At 41.0% G+C, this 17,359-nt stretch overlaps 1 protein-coding gene and 1 long non-coding RNA gene across 4 annotated transcripts in view; one reads left to right on the top strand and one right to left on the bottom strand.

Moving 5' to 3' along the window:
* Window positions 1–1,450: 1,450 nt before the first annotated feature.
* Window positions 1,451–17,359, bottom strand: part of ELP4 (elongator acetyltransferase complex subunit 4) — a 243,826-nt gene continuing 227,917 nt past the window's right edge. Inside the window, exons 10-11 of one of the 2 annotated variants that reach the window (XR_014316313.1) lie at window positions 4,332–6,634; window positions 2,002–2,089 (exon numbers count right to left, since the gene is read on the bottom strand). Coding sequence is in view for 1 of the 2 variants with exons in the window: in XM_082748867.1 (XP_082604993.1) it covers window positions 1,958–2,089 (132 nt within the window). In the remaining variant the exon portion in view is untranslated. Of the gene's footprint in view, window positions 2,090–4,331; window positions 6,635–17,359 lie in introns of both variants that reach the window. The other variant, XM_082748867.1, reaches the window with a different exon arrangement.
* LOC309873370 overlaps window positions 16,003–17,359 on the top strand; it is a 15,381-nt gene continuing 14,024 nt past the window's right edge. The window contains exon 1 of one of the 2 annotated variants that reach the window (XR_014316315.1): window positions 16,003–16,229. This is a non-coding gene — a long non-coding RNA (uncharacterized lncRNA). Of the gene's footprint in view, window positions 16,230–16,440; window positions 16,614–17,359 lie in introns of those variants that run through there. The other variant, XR_014316316.1, reaches the window with a different exon arrangement.

Genomic DNA, 17,359 nt, shown 5'->3' with positions numbered 1-17,359 from the left:
GTGTTAATTTTATAGACATGGTAGCCAGGGTAGTAAATCAATGACCTGTTAAGTATTTTTGATGAACGATTTACATATCTGATGACTTCACATTTCCTTTTCAGAGTCAAATGCTACATAATTGTTCCGTTGTGTGTTTGTATAAAATGAATCACAACATGGTAAGAAAAAGGTTAGAGTTATTAAAATAATAACCCAACTAAAATATTCATTTGAATTTATTCAGATTGTTCATAATGCTTTGAAAGGACATAGCAAAGCTTTTGTGGAGTATCTGCACATTATTTATTATCTATGGACTAAATTGATTTTTTGAGGTTGCTTTAAATTTTTAAAGCACCTTTGCTTAATATAAAAGCCCTTTAATTTTAACTGACAGATCCATTCTGAAACTTTATTTTGAAAAGAAAATGGGGAAGAATTTGTGTCTTTCGAATTAAAAGAAGTGAAAAAAATAAACCAGACATTCTAAAAAAAATAGAAGAAACCTGATTTTTAGTACTAAAAAAATAGCGGGTGACAAAATAGTTGTCTTTTTGATTTTGATCACAAAAAATAAACTGGTAGTGACAGGATATGATGGAGAGATTTGACATCCTGGCAAATCACTGTCATTGATTCAATTATTCTAATTCTGAATAAAACCTGTATACAGTGTGTGTTTATGCTACAGTGGGTTTTTTTTTTTAAGTGACTGACATTCATCATATTGGTTAGACAGTTTTAAAAACCTAGTCTTTGTTTTCTACAATGTTGTCAAGAACAAATAAAGTATAATTTGTGGTGTATTACAAGCAAACTGCTTAAAAATGCTAGTTATAACTGCTTCAAAATTTATTCTAACATCACTGAAGATGTATTTTAGAAATTCAGTTTCCCCTAATGGACGTTAAGCAGCTTTTTAAAAATTGAGGTTCTTTACTTAAATGCAAGTCACTTTCTAACCTTCATTTTTGTCTATTTGTCAAAAGCTTTGAGAATATGGACCTATGATTCAAAAACCTAGTGTTTTATATGAAAGCCGGTTTGATGTGCTACACCTACCTCCCCAGTACATGTCTGTATGGTTATAAATGTGCATACACAACCAACATCTCTAATTCACAAAGGGCTTACCTGGTGCAATGGAAATCTGAGTTAGTTTCAGTTTGCTACTTTGTCTCAGACCTGTGTTCTGTAAAAATCTCTCACCAGGCTTCAATACATGCTTTCCCTTAGCGTTAATGTAGCTGTCAGTTTGAATTTCAATCCTGAATTATGTCTGTTGACGTAATTTCATAGTGCTGACTTTGATTGTTTAGGATTACTAAACAGAAGACCATCAACTTCTTTTTCTATGCTTTCTGTCACTCAGGTTCTTTATTAACTACTATGGTTAGACTACTGATCTTTAATGGAATCTTAATCCCCAAATATTATTTTGTATTCATCAATTTAATAACAGGATGCATAAATGCAAATTCATTTTATTATAGTCTTCACACATATTAGCAAATGAGTTTTTCATTTTACAAAAGCCTTAGTACTTTTTTGGTGGCAAGTGACTTTTTCAGAAATCAAGAGAAAATGTTTTTTATATACAGTTATGAATTTCACGCTATTTTTTTACACTATGTGTTGTAATATGCACTTAACCATGAACGAAGTGCCTTAACACACGTACACTCATGACCACTGTGAGGCATTTTGAGTTTCTGACATTTTATTTAAAAATAAAATTATCTGCTTTCTCTAAATACAGCATAAAACAAAATTTTAAAATGAAAGTAGTTTGGCTGTACTCTTTCTGCATAAAAATTTGGGTAAGGAAAATGAAGAGTGGTGGCCTCATTTTGCAATCCTAACTGTTTTTCAAGGATGGGAGGGTCAAATCGTTAAGAAAAATATTTACAGAAGCTATTAGCAATCATAATTAGGGTGTCCTATAATTCTGCATGCGACGACGAAGGAGGGATCGCTAGAAGTCCAGGTGTTGCTTGCCTCCGGCCATCATGCCACAGCCTGGGCCCAGAAGCTTGGAGGATCCTGCCAGATCCTGTTTGCTTGAGCGGCTCACTGTGTCTGACAAGTCTGGAGGCAAATGCAGTCGCTGTGGCAGAAGATTTCGGGAGGAAAGAAAGAAGAGGAAAAAAAATTAATTTTGCTTTAGCTAGCACACTTCAGAATACAATATTATGCTCTGTTGATCAGCATTTAGTCTTGCAGATGAAATTCCTGCTAAAACAGTTAGTCAGACTGAGACCCAATATAATCACATCTTCTTCCTACTAGGTTTTACAAATTCTAGCCATCACAGACACCAGACCAGGGATCTTAGTGGAACGTTTCCAGAGTCCAAACCTAAAGACATTAAAATTTCTCTCATTTTGGTCAAAATGAAAATGCGTAAAAGCACAAATAAAGGCGTACTTGGAAAAGAACACTGTTGTAGTAACGGCGGGGTTGTTTGTTGGCTTTGCTTTGTTTTTGCCAGGGCTCCAAAATGCTATTTTTAAATTGAATGTAGCTTTTCAAATGTTTGTTTCCCTTTGTCTATTAAGTTGACCTGATGATTCTATTTCAAAGCAATACTTTCTTTAGAAACTTACAATTTTTGTGGAACTGTTGATATAATGAAAAAAAGATACCAATCAAAGGATCAATATTTTTTATATCCTCAGATAAGTCAGCTATGACGTCTGTTTCAGGTCTTGGTAAGTTTGTTTCTATGCATGACATTGGTCATGTTTTTAAAAGTAAAGGGTGGCTCTGAACATCTCCCCTGTCTTAACCATTTTTCTGCAGACAGAGGCTGATTCAAGCAGATGCACGAACTGACCATAATTGTACAACGGTTCCTGTAATCGGGGAGAAATATTCACATTTCAAAAGAACTTTTTTGTTTTTCCAAAGGATCTCTATCAAATTCCTTTAACAACCAGTGCCCCCAGCCTGTACAATTTTCACAAAAATCCTAACTCAAAGGAACATGTCTGTTGGTTGAGGCACAGAGTGGGTGTGGGAGGCTAATGGTAGGTGAGGTAGGATGGGGGTGTCCACTGATGACTAGCCAAGACCTTGCAAGAGTGAACTGACCTGGAGACAACCTAACTGAAACCCTTCATTTGGAAAACTCCTTACAATATGGGGAGGGAGGAAATGAGAAAGACAGAACCTTTTTTTTGGGGGGGGGGGGGTCAAAATACTGTGATCCATTAGCATATGTTCTGGAGAGTTTCTTTCCTGATAACAGGCTTCTTTAGTGCCATGTAAACACAAGCTGTGTGAAAAGGATCAAAATATTTTAAAACATTAAAGAAATTTATGACAATACTCTTCCTTCAGTTTGAGGTACTTGGTTTTTACTACAGACATACCTAGACTGGAAGACCCTATTATGGATCTATGACCAGCAAAGATGTCAGAAAGGTCAAGAAAACACTGTCATATCCATACAGTAATATCTGCGTAGTAATACTCTTTTGTATTCATAGCACCCAATCTGTCGTATATTAAATAACTAAATGTCTATTTCTTGAATGATTTTTTAAAAAGCTCAAATAAAGACATACTTATTTCCTTGTTTTAAACAACTCTTTCATTTCTTCATAGCCTGGTCTCCCCCTCTCTCTCCCCCAAGGATTTCAGGCAGAAATGAAAGCATGAAAGGCTCAGGAATCTAACAGACACGAATGAGTCTAAAGTCTAAGGCTATGAATGTCTTTGCAGTGTTAACTCTCTGTGTTCATGTGAGGAAACTGGAGGGAAAGAGACATTTAATTATATGTCTGAACTTTAATGTTTCTTTAAGATCCTGTAGTTAATGCTAATGACTGGGACACATGCATGATCTGAAGGTTACCTGAAACTTAAAGAAAATTCACCATTAAAAAAGTGTGTGTGTGTGTGTATTTTTGGTTGGGACTTCATAAAGATTATGTCAGATGGTGATTAGGCTATTTAGGAAATCAATTTGACTCAGCAAATATTTAGAACCTATTCAAAGCAAGGTGAACAGAGCACCTTCCCCATTACTTCTCATTCCGGGAGCATGAGTAAGACAAGCACTGGTGCTAACCATCAGAGCGGGCCCTCCAAGTGATGCCTGCAGGAAAGGAGAGACAAAGCCGAGATCGGGTGGGGGAAGGGGAGGAGAACACTTCATGGAGATGGGCTAGGTGTTAAATAATGAATCGATTCTGACATGGAGAAATGGTGATTTGCTTAACAGGGGAGCAGATACATCTTTAAGAGGCATTCGGGTGAAGGTTCATACTGTTTCGATAATCTAAATGAGGAAACTAGTAGAGTTACTCGGAACCAACATATGACAGTTTATTTCAGGAGCTTACCTATTTGCTAAAAATTTCTCTTCCTCTGCTTCTCCAGGCAATGAACATGAGCCAGTTGGCTGAAAGCCCTTCACAGCAAAAGTAGCTAAATGTGATGTGTGACATGCTTGGAAATCTTTCAGGTTGAATGGGTTTGAAGAAAAGTCAAATATTATTCTTGTGTAACTTCTAAGCACAAAAATTTGGGTTGATATGGTTAAATGCTTCTCACCAAATGCTACACGGTGAACGCCAGTTTGCATACTTAGGTCCTTTGAGAAAGCCCAAGGTTGGCTCCTGGAACTATGTGCCGGCTCTGTTGATCGTTACTTGAATGGGCATATCCTGTACTCTAAATTCTCAAGCAGTGGGTTTTTGTTTTCTTCCCTTCTCAGCCTCCCCCTGTGCACCATGTCAGTGCGGTATGAGCAGTGAGGAAGGAGAGATCAGGTTCCAGGCTTGCCAGGTGTGTCAGGAACTTTTCCTTTGAGGCTTCCAAAGCATTTACACACTTGACATGTAAATGTTCAGATGCTGCTGTACCCCAGATCTGTCTTGTGAAAAAATAGGCAGGAAGATACCCTGCATAGCATATGACCTCCTTTCGACTAAAGCTGCAAGGCTGTGGGGACATATATAAACTTTTGGACCTTGAGGTTTCACTGAGTAATGGTTTAAATAAAAATCAGACTATTAAAAAAATACAATACCATTTTCAACCTTGGAAACCAAATCAAGGTCTCCCTCTTCCTTATTTTAAACCTGGTGTTCTGAGGCGAGGGCTCAAAACATATCTTAGATCTTGAATGGAAATTTTTCTCACTGGATTTTCTTTTTCCTGGATTCCGGGAGGAAGAGATTGTGCTGCTAATAATGCAGGAGATGCCTATCTGGCTGGCTGCCTCTTTTTTCCATTCATGCCTTGTCTAAAATGATGCCTTCTATGTAGCCAAAGGGGTTCGAGAAAGACGTGATTGCTCCCACCTTTGCACAGAGGCCTAGGCGATTTGCAGGGATCCCACTGGATTAATGGGTCCCTCTTCTCTGGTGCTGCAAGGTGGGAAACAGCAGGGCTGCCAGAATACTCCGGCAGATTATGGGAGCTCCTGCCAAAAGGCCCTCTCAGGACCCAGGAAGCCCTGGGTCAGAATAAAACGACAGCAGCAGGAGAGCTTCGCTCTGCAGCTCCGTGCGGGTACCAAGCCCAGCCAGACTTTGAGATTCTGCCCTCTCTGCCTACATCACTGTCTCTTTGCTGGGCTTAGCCACTGTCTGTATGTTGTTCCTTCTTGAGTCAGCAACTAAATGGGTGCTAGAGACACACGGGATTGGATTTCCTGGCTCCACAGTTTCCTTTCCTAATTCCTTTCTCCCAGCCTGCCAGCCCCGTGCTCAGCACTCACAGCTCCTAGACAGAAGGGGCAAGATAATGAATCTAGATTACACCTGGATTTGAGACAAATTGCAGGTAAATACCCATTAAAGTAAGTTTAATCAATTTACATTTTTCATATTTTGCCAAGACCAAACCACCAGGCACTGTTTGTTTTCTGTTTGATGAAGTACATTTTAACCTTTCCCAGAAGAGAGAGTTGTTTCAATCCTTTTTATATGTTGACATGTCCTGAACAGTCACACTTTGCATTCATCAGATTCACAGAAATCAGTGTTAATATTACAAAATACTTTCTAATAGAGTCTTCTTCTGTTCTTTGAAACACAGCCATTTTATTTTATTTTTATTCAAGATTTTATTTTTAAGCAATCTCTGCACTTGGTGTGGGGCTCGAACTTAGAACCCTGAGATCGAAGAGACTCATGCTCTACCGACTGGGCCAGCCAGGTGCTCCCATAGCTAATTTAAATGAAAACTTGTAAACACCTTAGAATATACGGACTCTGTCCTGGTCACTTAACAGAGGCAGCCAGTGAAAGTTCGATACATCCGTCCTTCTGTCACTCTTGGACAAGTCAGTTTCCCTGTGTGAGTCTCAGTGTCTGCTCATCTATCAATCACACGGGGATGATTCTTCATGAGACTGCTGTCAGGACCAAATGAGATGTGTAAGTATTCTCTGAAGTAGCAAGTAGTACAGTAATTTATTTGTATCTCCTCTTGCTCCAAAAAAGTTGGGATGGCTTATAAAAATACATATGGTTCAACAAGATAAAAATAAGTGAGCTGGTTAAGGCAAGGAAACAATTGTATAAATGTAATGAACTACACACAGTTATAAGCAACAATAACAGAATATCAGACTTAGCAGGTCTCAGTCACTATGCTGGCGTCCGAGCACGGAGTGTACATTGCCCTCTTCTGCAGCCTGGTGAAGAAACCCAAAAGGAAACTGCGATCAGAGTCCTGGTTTCTGGGAAGACTTAAAAAGTCTAAACCGTTTCCCTCATACTTAGGAACGCAGTAGCGAAAATGGGGCGCACATTGGATGCCTCGCTTCTGGGCTTGTGAAAATAGGCATGGAGGTACTGCTGAGGAAATCTGGTGTCCAGCTTGTTTTAAAAATCTGTCTTTTGCACATGTCTTCATTGCTGACAAAAGAGCTAATAAAGGACAGGTCAGAGGATGAAGCTTCTCTACTTGAGTCTTAAAAGCCTTTCCCCCTCTTTACACGACGAAGAGAAAAAACAAATTAACAAAGACACACCATCTTACTCCATTCCAGATTCTTTGAAGAGCCAGGCAGTGTCCTCACCTGGAGGGTGACTTGGGGATTTCTGAAGCCACACTCTGGTGATAAGGCACTGCTAGGTACTCAGAATGAACCTGAGTTCAGGCTGAGTGGCTAGACACACTCCCGCTCCCTCCCATATATAGCTTCAAAAGAGGAGAAGTTTATTTCTCTCCCACTTTGGAGTCCAGAAGTAGGCAATTCTGAGCTGTGAGGACCGGCCTGCCATCCTCAACAGGGGCTTCTTCCCCTTCTGGCTGCAAGGCTGCTGTTTTGGCGTCTCTCCGTGGGAAGAAGGAGCCAAGAAGGCCAGGTCTGGAAGCTGAACACATCACTTCCACTCAAGTCCAGAATTTATAGACATGGCTGCACCTGGTCGGCTACAAGGGAGGCTGGGAAATGGGAAATGTGTGAAAATGTTTAACAAATCTATTCCTATGGAAGATGGAGCAAATGGCTATTGGGAGACAACCAGCAGTCAGCTATAGTTTCCAGAAGGGCCGTAGCAATACGATCACGAGCCAGAGCGTTCCCTCAGAGTGCAAGCCGCCGATGACTGTCTGGGGCTCCATTCTTGTTTTCTGACCAAGGAAATGAACACCTGATGCCTCCATGAGCTCAGGGGGCGGGGCGGGGTGGCGGGGGAGCAGGCAGTGACCAGAATCTCTCTTGCTCTGCACATAAAACGAGGTATTTCCCTTTCTTTACTGGAAAGCCCGGCTTCCTTCCGTTGGCACAGGATGGAGGGCAGAGGGAAGGAGACCGAAGCAGCAGACCTGGTATATCCATCGTCACGCTGTTGCTATTATTTCTTCACAAGATTTTCTTTTTCATTTTACTTACTTATTTATTTCTTCAAAGATTTTCCTTATTTATTTGAGAAAGAGAGCACAAGTGGGGAGGAGAGGGAGAAGCAGGCTCCCCGTGAGCAGGGAGCCCGACGTGGTGCTCGATCCAGGACCCTGGGATCATGACCCGAGTCGAGGGCAGATGCTTAGCCGACTGAGCCACCCAAGGGCCCCGCTTCACAAGATTTCAGCGTGTTGTTTCAATTTACAAGATAAATCATTGTCATGTGCTCTTACGTAATGATATTTACTCGATACACTTATTCCATCATTATTACATTATGACGATGTAATGTTACGTTGCAATTATATCTGGTTAAAATTTTGCAAAGTGGAAGCTGCATCCACCTAATTTTTGGTGAGTTTTGTGTTACTCTCCTATATGAGTAGGCCAGGAGAAACAATGCCAGAACCAATTTTTGCTCTTTTTGCATTTGGTAAGTGTGCATCTGGTAGTGGCTGAGTATTTCTGGAAAAAATTCTGCCAAACACGGTCAGGTTTTAAGTTTTAGTTTTTGTTTAAAATGCCATTCACTCTCAGGGTTTAAGATTAAAATTGTTTTATTGAATGTCATAATTATACTATATCCTTTGAATCGAAAACAATTCATTTGGTTCTTCCTGATTGATCTGAAAATTAGACAAAATTTCAGAGCTGGCATATTGCATACTGGCTGCCCATTGAAAAATGCTCAGGTGTGCAATTATTTTGACCGTCAATTATATCTGACAGTATTGTCTTGCCTCCAAACTCACCTCTCTGAAAGCAGATTGTGAAGAACTCACTTGTCTAAACAAAAGTGTGATTTGTGAAAAGGCATGTGTCTGTGGCAGAGATTGCTAGCTTACTCTCACTATCTATTCTCTTCCTTTGCAGTCAGTAAAGGAATCTCTGGATATTAGTGGGGCACACGGCCTCCCAGAATAAAGGTCACATTTCCCAACTTCCCTTGCCGATAGATGAGGCTGAGTGACTCAGTCCTGGTCACTTCATCTTGGGCAGAAGTGCTATGGTTAAGTTTAGGGTCAGGTCTGCGAAGAAGGGGAGATCGCTTTCACTTCCCCTTTCCCTCACCTGGGCGAGGGCCCCCTATTGTGGGCCTTGATCCACCCTTCCTCATGGGGTAAGGAATCCCCGGGCAAAGAAGATGTGCCTATGCTCTTGGTATTCAGAGTTCAGAATTCCCTGTCCAAATGGCTACGAGGTCTGTGCAGGTCTCTTCCCCATGTTCGTGTCCCAAGGAAGGATCACGTTGTCTCCATGCACACCCTGAGTCACGGGAGTAGCCAAGGGACTGTGTTTGTGTGGCATATGGATGGAGTTTGGATTGGAGACTGGGTGTCCTCAAGCAAATGGACCTGTGTGGGTAAGGGAGACAGGAGTGGGAAAAGACAGGAAGTGACTGCAGGCCAGTTCACCCTATGTCTCCAAGTTCTCTACTGGAACCCATATCCTAAATTTAAAGTTGACCTTCCAGAAAGTTGCATTTGCAAAGGAAGGAAGATAATGCATTTTTTTGTGGTTTCTTGGCTTGGTAACTTTAAAATGTTTAGGCATATAATAACTGTGAGGTCCTTTATCTGCCTTATGGCTCAAGGCTCCACAGATGTTAGCAGCAAGCCTCACTCCCCTCTTCCCACTTGCTGAAATGTGGACTTGAGGGTGGACGCTGAAACAGCCACTATGGAGCAGTAGCTGGAAGCTCTGTGCCGAAGGTGTATAGCAAAATGAGAAAGTTACAAGTGGAGAAAGACAACTGTCATATGATCTCCCTGATAGGAGGAAGTGGAGATGCAACATGGGGTGTTAAGGGGGTAGGAGAAGAATAAATGAAACAGGGTGGGATTGGGAGGGAGACAAACCATAAGTGACTCTTAATCTCCCAAAACAAACTGAGGGTTGCTGGGGGAAGGGGGGTTGGGAGAAGGGGGGTGGGGTTATGGACATTGGGGAGGGTATGTGCTATGGTGAGTGCTGTGAAGTGGGTAAACCTGGCGATTCACAGACCTGTACCCCGGGAGATAAAAATATATGTTTATAAAAAATAAAAAATTAAAAAAAAAATGAGAAAGTTAGTCAAGGGTTTCCCGATACCATCTGGCCACCCAAAGACCCTGGGTTACTAACTTGGGCTTTAAAGTGTGACATATGTGAACTTCTCCGTTACTGAAGCCACTGTATTTTTGGAGTTCTGCATTAACAGCCTAACCGGTGTCCTGGTTAAGCAGAATTTGGTACCTGAAAAACAGAGTGCTTAAGTTCTGGGATTTAAATGGCTTAGTGGCTGGAAAGTAGGCGGTGAGGTCAGACTGCAGCCCGGAAGGCTGGTGACCCCTGTTACGATTGTGGTAACTTGGGAGGCACACCATATACCTCCTGATCAGTGGCTCCAGAAGCGCTGGAGAAATTCAGGGTATTGTTGTGTTAGCTGCTTCTTGCCACTTTCAGCAAAGTTATTTGTAAAAGAGAAAGGAACTTAGAGCAGAGCTAGGGAATTTGGAAGAAGGGTTAGAAGGGACCATGCCTCTTAAAGGAGGTGCTCTGCCTGTAGCTGAGAGTCTAGACTGAGGGAAGGCTTGGTAATTTGGGGGCCTCAGAGGACTGGAGAAACCCAACTATTTCTGCCTTGCACGGGGAAGCAGGCAGCCTTCACAGATGGCCGTGCCCCTCAGTGTTGGTGAAATGCCCTCATTAAAGGGCTGGCTACAAAATGGGAGCCAGCTCGGAGATGAAAGCCACATGAAAGGTAGGTACTGCCTTCCCTCTCAAGTTGATTATATTATTTAGTATTTTTAAATATTTTATTTATTTGAGATAGAGAGAAAGTATGAGAGAGTGGGTGAGCACAAGTGAGGGCACAGGAAGAGGGAGAGGGAGAAGCAAATTCCCCTCTAAGGAGGGAGCCTGATGCAGGGCTCGATTCCAGGACCCCGAGACCACGACCTGGGCTGAAGACAGATGCTTAATCAACTGCGCCAACCAGGCGCCCCTCAAGTTGACTGTTTTAGATGGAGTCAAGCTAGTTACTAACAAGGTGAGAGGGATGTGGGTAGAACAGAGAGGCCGGAAAAGGCTTAAGACTTCAAAGGTTAATAGTTGCAGTGGGCATGTAGCCATTCCAACCTCTGGAGGAGGGCGAGGTGGGACTTAGACCTGTCGGGTTAGATGCATTGGCACTTGAGTCAGTGGGTGGGAGAGAAGCAGCAGCTGTCTTCCCGCTGCTGAGTCCTGCGGTCGGCAAGGACTACTGTGGGGACCTTGCTTTCTTTGCATCAGTATCGCAGTGACCGGTCGATGGCTCCATGGGAGCTGAGAGGCAGGTGCAGAAGTGGAGGCCAGACCAGTGTTTCAGGGCCCAGTTACTCACTTCGTAGGGGGTCATAGTGAGAACTTATCATGCCCAAGATCACAGACATAGAGGGGTGCACTTCCAGTTAACAGCCCTAGTGGTGGCCTTCCAACTCCTCACTTTGCTGACTGAGGCAGCAGCAGTGTCCCCAAAGGCCAGTTTGGAGGCACTGTTCTTTAGCCCTTCCAATTATTTCGCTAGCTCCCTAGTTCCCTGGGATAAACTCTCTCCTGTCCGTAAAATAATTCCATGGAATTCGATGGCAGGGGCTTCCTACAGTTGGATCCTAGAACTATGTCCAGACAACTCTTTGGCTGTGATTACTCGCATGTGGGACTGAAGGGAAGTGAACAGATTGGGAACCTTCTAGAGTCTTGATGGGATTGTCCTGCCAAAGAAACCACAAGCCTGGTCTAAAGTCTAGGATTATCCAACCCCTAAAATAATCTTAGGTCCCCAAACCTGACCTATCAAAACTGTGCAGCCCCCTAAAAGCATTCTCTCTGATGGTGACTTCATGTAGCCATGAATGATAATGGATAAGGAATAACTTCCTAAAAGGATACAGAGGATAAGGGAGTTACTTCCAGAGAACAGAACTGGGGACTACAAACTGGGTTGAAGTCCTCCACAGGGAGGGCAGAGAATTCCTGGTTTCTACCAGCAAGATTCTCCACTCACCCGTGGAGAGTCATAGGTGTGTGGGAAGAAGACTGCATGGATATTTGAGTTCCATGGGTTGTAGACTATGACAGAGACTGATGATTATCCTCCAATACCTACTCTCCCTTTTCCCTTTGGTGGAAGAGCTTTTGAATAGGCGGCCACCCTGAATAAAAACTCCACTTCCATGCTTTCCTTTCAGCTAGTTGTGGATCACATGACCAAATGTAAAGAGAGTACTGATGTTGCAACTTCAGGATACTGGAATGGTATTTGAACTCAGGCAGCCTGGCTTCAAAGTCACATTCTTATTCATTATTCTACGTGCTAGAACTTTTCTAAGTACTAGAGATAAAACAATGAACAAGACTGGCAAGATCCCCGCTTTCAAAGAACTTATGACTTCAGAAAGGGACCCACAGCTTGTGACCCACAGACATTTACATGACTCAAGGAGAGATAGCTAACATATAGGAAAGCAATCAAAGATAATTCAGATAGTGAGAGATGCTTTTAAGGAAATAAAACATGACAATATGATATTGGCTGGGGTGGTACCACCTTATTTGGTAAAAGTCTTTCTGGAGAGTACAGTTGAGGTAAGATTTTCAATTTGAGAAGGGACCTCTGAAGACCTGGAAAAAGAACTTTCCAGGCAAAGATCATCAAATGCAAAGCGTTAGGGCAAGAATAATCTTGGTATGTTTGAAGGACAGGAAAAAAGTCAGCTTTCTGGAGCAGTCAACAAACAAGGGAGTGGCTATGAGAAATTTGGCTTGGTAGGGAGGTATCAGATTGTGTAGGGTTTGTAAGTGACTTGGACTTCTTAGAGTGAAGGGTAGCAAAGGACTGATGTAAATTTTTAATTCTCTGAATACAAGGGCTATCTCACCCATATCCATATAAATCCATGCATAGACATTTTTAATAATATAAAACAGTAGCAAACAGAAAGTATCCTATTAAAGATAGAATTTTCCAAAATGCAGTATACACAGGCTTTTCTAGATGTTGTAATCTTCTGATTCAGAAGAAATATTCTATCTCCTAAGTGACCCACAGTGTTTGCTTTCTCCCATCCTCCTCCTGAGGAGAGTGGTGGTTCCCAACCCCCCGCCAAGCGACGGGCAGCTTCTAGCTGGAGTGGATGGACCCGGTGTGAAATGTTCATGGAGGAGAAACTCGGGCAGTACTGTTTGTGGGGCTGGTTGGCTGAGTTTAATCTTCTTCAAATGTGAGCCAGAATCTTTTAGAAAATATTGTAAAAAGAATACCACCAAGTGTCAGGCCCAAGGTCCGTGAACTTTCAGACATTTAAGATGAAGGGGAGTCATGTTAATTTCCTCTTTTATTTCATAGATCGACAAAGAACAAACTAGATGACTCCCGAAGAACTTTGCTTACAATGGTTTTCCCTTCCAAACAAAAACCAGTAAATTTTTCTTTCCTTTTGGTTTGTCCTTTGTTCTTTGGCACATTTTAATCCTCATTAATGCTCTACCATGAGTAGGACTGAAAAAAAATCATCCAGGTAATAAACGGAATAAGGTGAATTAAATGGTTGCTTAAACTTGGACAGTAGCAATGCTTGAAATCACTCCCATTAGCTTCTTCCCTGGGGTAAAGGGAATATGGGACGGATAAGTCACACATGGCCACAGCCATCCCTGTGACCCACAGCTTGTGACCCACTGCCTCCATGAGACTCTCCCCAACTGACTCCCTTCCATTCATCTTTCCTTCATTGTGCACAGGGCTTCTTACTCTGGCAATCTTTTTACTGGTCTCCAACTGCTGCTTACCCCAAGGCTTGTGTGGCTCTGGAGCGCACAATGCAGGCCAGAGCATATAAGCTCCAGAGTGCGTAGAATTTGAATTAAGCTTCAGCAGGGCCAAGCTGAGAGATGCTTGGGCTCTAGGGCCTACTGCTTCTGTGGCAGTAAGTGGAAGAGACAGGGAACTTTCTGTGCACAGACAGTCATTCTGATAGGCTCTTTAAGCCTGCTTTGCCCAGGAAGCCCCTCTGCAGTGAGGAAACGTTCAGAGCAACATTTTGGGTACTAGCCCTCAGGTGGCTTCCTAGTAGTGAGATATTTTAAGAACATACAGTATTTTAGAGTTGAATGTTGAGTCTGAAAAAAAAAAAAAAAACCACAACACCACAACAACACTTCTTTTAGAAATAAATTCAAACTACTAATTATGTGAGAATTTCCTTTTCATCCCCTGTTTCCTTTTAAAGCATATGGGAACTGTTTTGGAGGTGGCGAAAGGTAACATTACCTTTGTTTCTGTCTACTAGAATTCAAACTAATGTTTCCTCCTTCCTATCATCTGAAACCTCTGACTCTGTGTGTGGAAACTCAAGATGGATCCTTAAATCCCAGGGATTTTTAGAACTACGGCAGATCTGCTATTCAGTTTAGGGACTGGCAGAGGTCTGACTGATAGTTTATGGAACAGATGAATTCTAAGATGTGAACAAGCAGAAAGAATTCTGAAATCAGAGAATTGCTTAAGTTATCATATTAATGTCAGTCCATTAAAAAAACTTTCAAAACTGGCAGCTTTGATGAACACTCCATTTGGAAATGAGGCAGTTGTATCTTTTTTATTTTTAACTTTTTGTCTATAAGTGCAGCATATATACAAAATATATTGATTTCTTTTTGGCTATCCATGAATGAGTCCTGAGAGCATAATGGCCAATGTGTTTGCTTGGATAATGCCCTACAGTGTATGCAGAACATTGCTCCACCAAGCCCCGAGATGGGGTATAAAGTGCCCGGTGGAAATGGCAATGTAAACCATCCTGACAGCATTAAATCTCCTGACCACTCTTGAGTTACTTTGAGACCCCCACATTGCGGGGTCTGCGAGTTCCTGGGGATGAAGAAAGAATTTTTAATGGGGCCAAATGTAGGTGTTTACAAGGGGGAATTGTTGTTTTTTATTAGGAGCTGCCTTATGTTCAATAGTTGTATTTACTTTGTCAAGCTAGCCAGAATTAGAAATCCCCATTGCTAGGCAGCCTAGAGCGTCTGCAAAGTATTTCTGGGCATTCAGAACTGAAGCATGTGCTGCCCAAAGGCAGGTTTCATTACAGTGTGTTATTTAGTCCTCCTTCGTCCCCCTCCCCCCAACACCCCCAGATCGCAGCGCTTCTATAACAGGAAATCTTGGTTACTTTATGCTGAAACATATTTACATGACTGAAACACGACAATTAACACATTTGTAAAGCTTGAGGGATAGGCACACTTTAATGGTTTTTTGAAGTAGGCTGATTTCCTGGAGCTTTTAATCTTATTTTATTTTGTTCTGCATGCATGAGCAAGTTCTTCTTTACTATAGGTATTTGACAGAGTCTACCTGGTATGAATGTGAATGAAAGGAAAATTATACAAAAATTAACTTTGCCAAACTGTTCCTAACTTTCACCAGCTCAATGTATAGTGAGGACTATGCTCTTATTTTTGACATGTCGTGTTAGCTTTCACACAAAGGCAGTTAGGAAGTATGTTTTGGGTTTGACAAAATGAAATGTGCCTTTTTCTATGCCAACTGCGGAAAAACTTTCATAGTGAACGAAAAGTATCAATTACAGGACAGTGATTCCCTATTCATGTTCAGATAGAGGTACCCTCTCCTAGGTGATGTACATTTTATTTGCTCCAAACTTAAATTAACACTCAGGTGGTATTAAGTACTATTACTCGATAAGTGTGATTATGTGTGTGTGTGTGTCTGTGTGTGTGCCTGTTTATACACATACATATAAGTATGCAACATGGCAATGTTATCGTATTTTAATATCTTTGAATTCTATAGATCAATTACTGAAATCTTGGTAAAATTCAGGGGGAAAAAAAAAAACAACCTTTCATATTAAAGCCCTGTAAAATAAAATGAAACCTTCCACTTTCCCTTTGATATCTGAAAGCATGTGAAGCCTGGAAACCACCCAGCCCAACTCTCACTTAAAAGTTTATGGCGAATTTACAAATTACACTGGTTTCAAATAGTCACCCAGTGCATCTATCCCCACCCTCCATAGACCTCCCTCCTTACCAGTTTCAAAGGGAGCTCAGTGAACAGACTGGGCAGAGCAGGAGCCCTCTGTCTACATGCCTTAGGGCAGTGATGGGGCAGCACAAGACCGAGTGCTCTAGCTGAGGGAGACAGATTAGGGATGAGGACATAACTCCAAAGAATAACCCTGCTGAAGGGAATCCACTGATAAGTGAGCAGAGAATCAGCTTAGTCTTAGATAGAAAACCTCTCTGGGAATAAGGGGGCTTAAAGTTAAAGGAAATGAAGCAAATAAAGCAAGAAAAAAAATACTGATGACCAGAAAAGAGCAATATATTTGTGAGTATATAGATAAATGACTGTGCCTACTTTCAGGGATTTTTTTCCTTTGTTTATTTGACTTAATTAAAATGTATATTTCTACGGAAATATTAACAAGAGCTAAGTTTACTTTTCATGTGAATAGTTAAGAAGTAATTTCTCATAGAGTTTGTTGTCTATTCTTTAAAAACTCACTTGCTTTTATATGTGGAGTATTTTTGCCCTACCACTTAACTTTACCACTGTGCCAAATCTTTTTACGAGGAGGTCTGAAAAATCTTCAAAATGTAGAACCAACAGCCTGATCTACCGAATTGGCTAAGATTTTCATTGTAGAGGAAAGAGTCACTCGGTTCAAGTAGAATCTCTGAAGTCTGCTGTCATCTCAGCCAGGGTGTGCAGGTATGCTATGGAAATGTTCCTTTGGTGTTTGTGAAATTACCCTCCAAAATAAAATAGAGGAGGGAAGTGATTTTGTAACTGTTATGTAGGGTTAATTCTCTAAGCTTTAAAGATCTAAGTTAGAGGAAATATACATATTTGTGTATTTCTGTTTGATTCTCTTAATATTATAAGTACACAAAAATTTCAAGGCATTAAAAGCACAGGAGAGCATGAGAAAGACCATCAAATGGTCTCTAAAGTTCCATATTGACAAGTTTCACAGTTTAGCAAATGATGACAAAAAATGGAGTTTTTTCTTTAAAAATATATATCAGGTATTGGTACTTTTCATTCTGTCTTTCATTCTATCTTAAGTCCTAAAGAGGTATCAGTTGCTCTACAATCAGTTTAAGCAAATACATAAAATAATTATCCAATTGAATATTTATAAATTACAGAGTATATTACAAGCATATCACATTTCTGTATCTCAATGAAAAATCACCATTGCTTGCCATCTTCAAGTTACCATTATAAATTTATTTTTAGGTAACGCTAATATTTGTATTTACATCCTAAATCTATTGAGTGACTTGTATATTTTAAGCCTATCTTAAATATTTTTACAAATGATTTCTCTGATCATAAACTAGAATTTGTAACTAAATGCCAATATTTCATACAAAAGAACATATTTGATCATACTGATTATATATTTAAGTCCCGAGTCAAAAACTATCTGGAAAGCTATGGAAAAAATAAAA

Source organism: Mustela nivalis (genome assembly GCF_964662115.1).
Source record: "Mustela nivalis genome assembly, chromosome: 9".
In the NCBI taxonomy this organism is placed as follows: domain Eukaryota; kingdom Metazoa; phylum Chordata; class Mammalia; order Carnivora; family Mustelidae; genus Mustela; species Mustela nivalis.
Note: the sequence above shows the minus strand (reverse complement) of the source record. Positions and strands in the feature narration are given on the sequence as shown.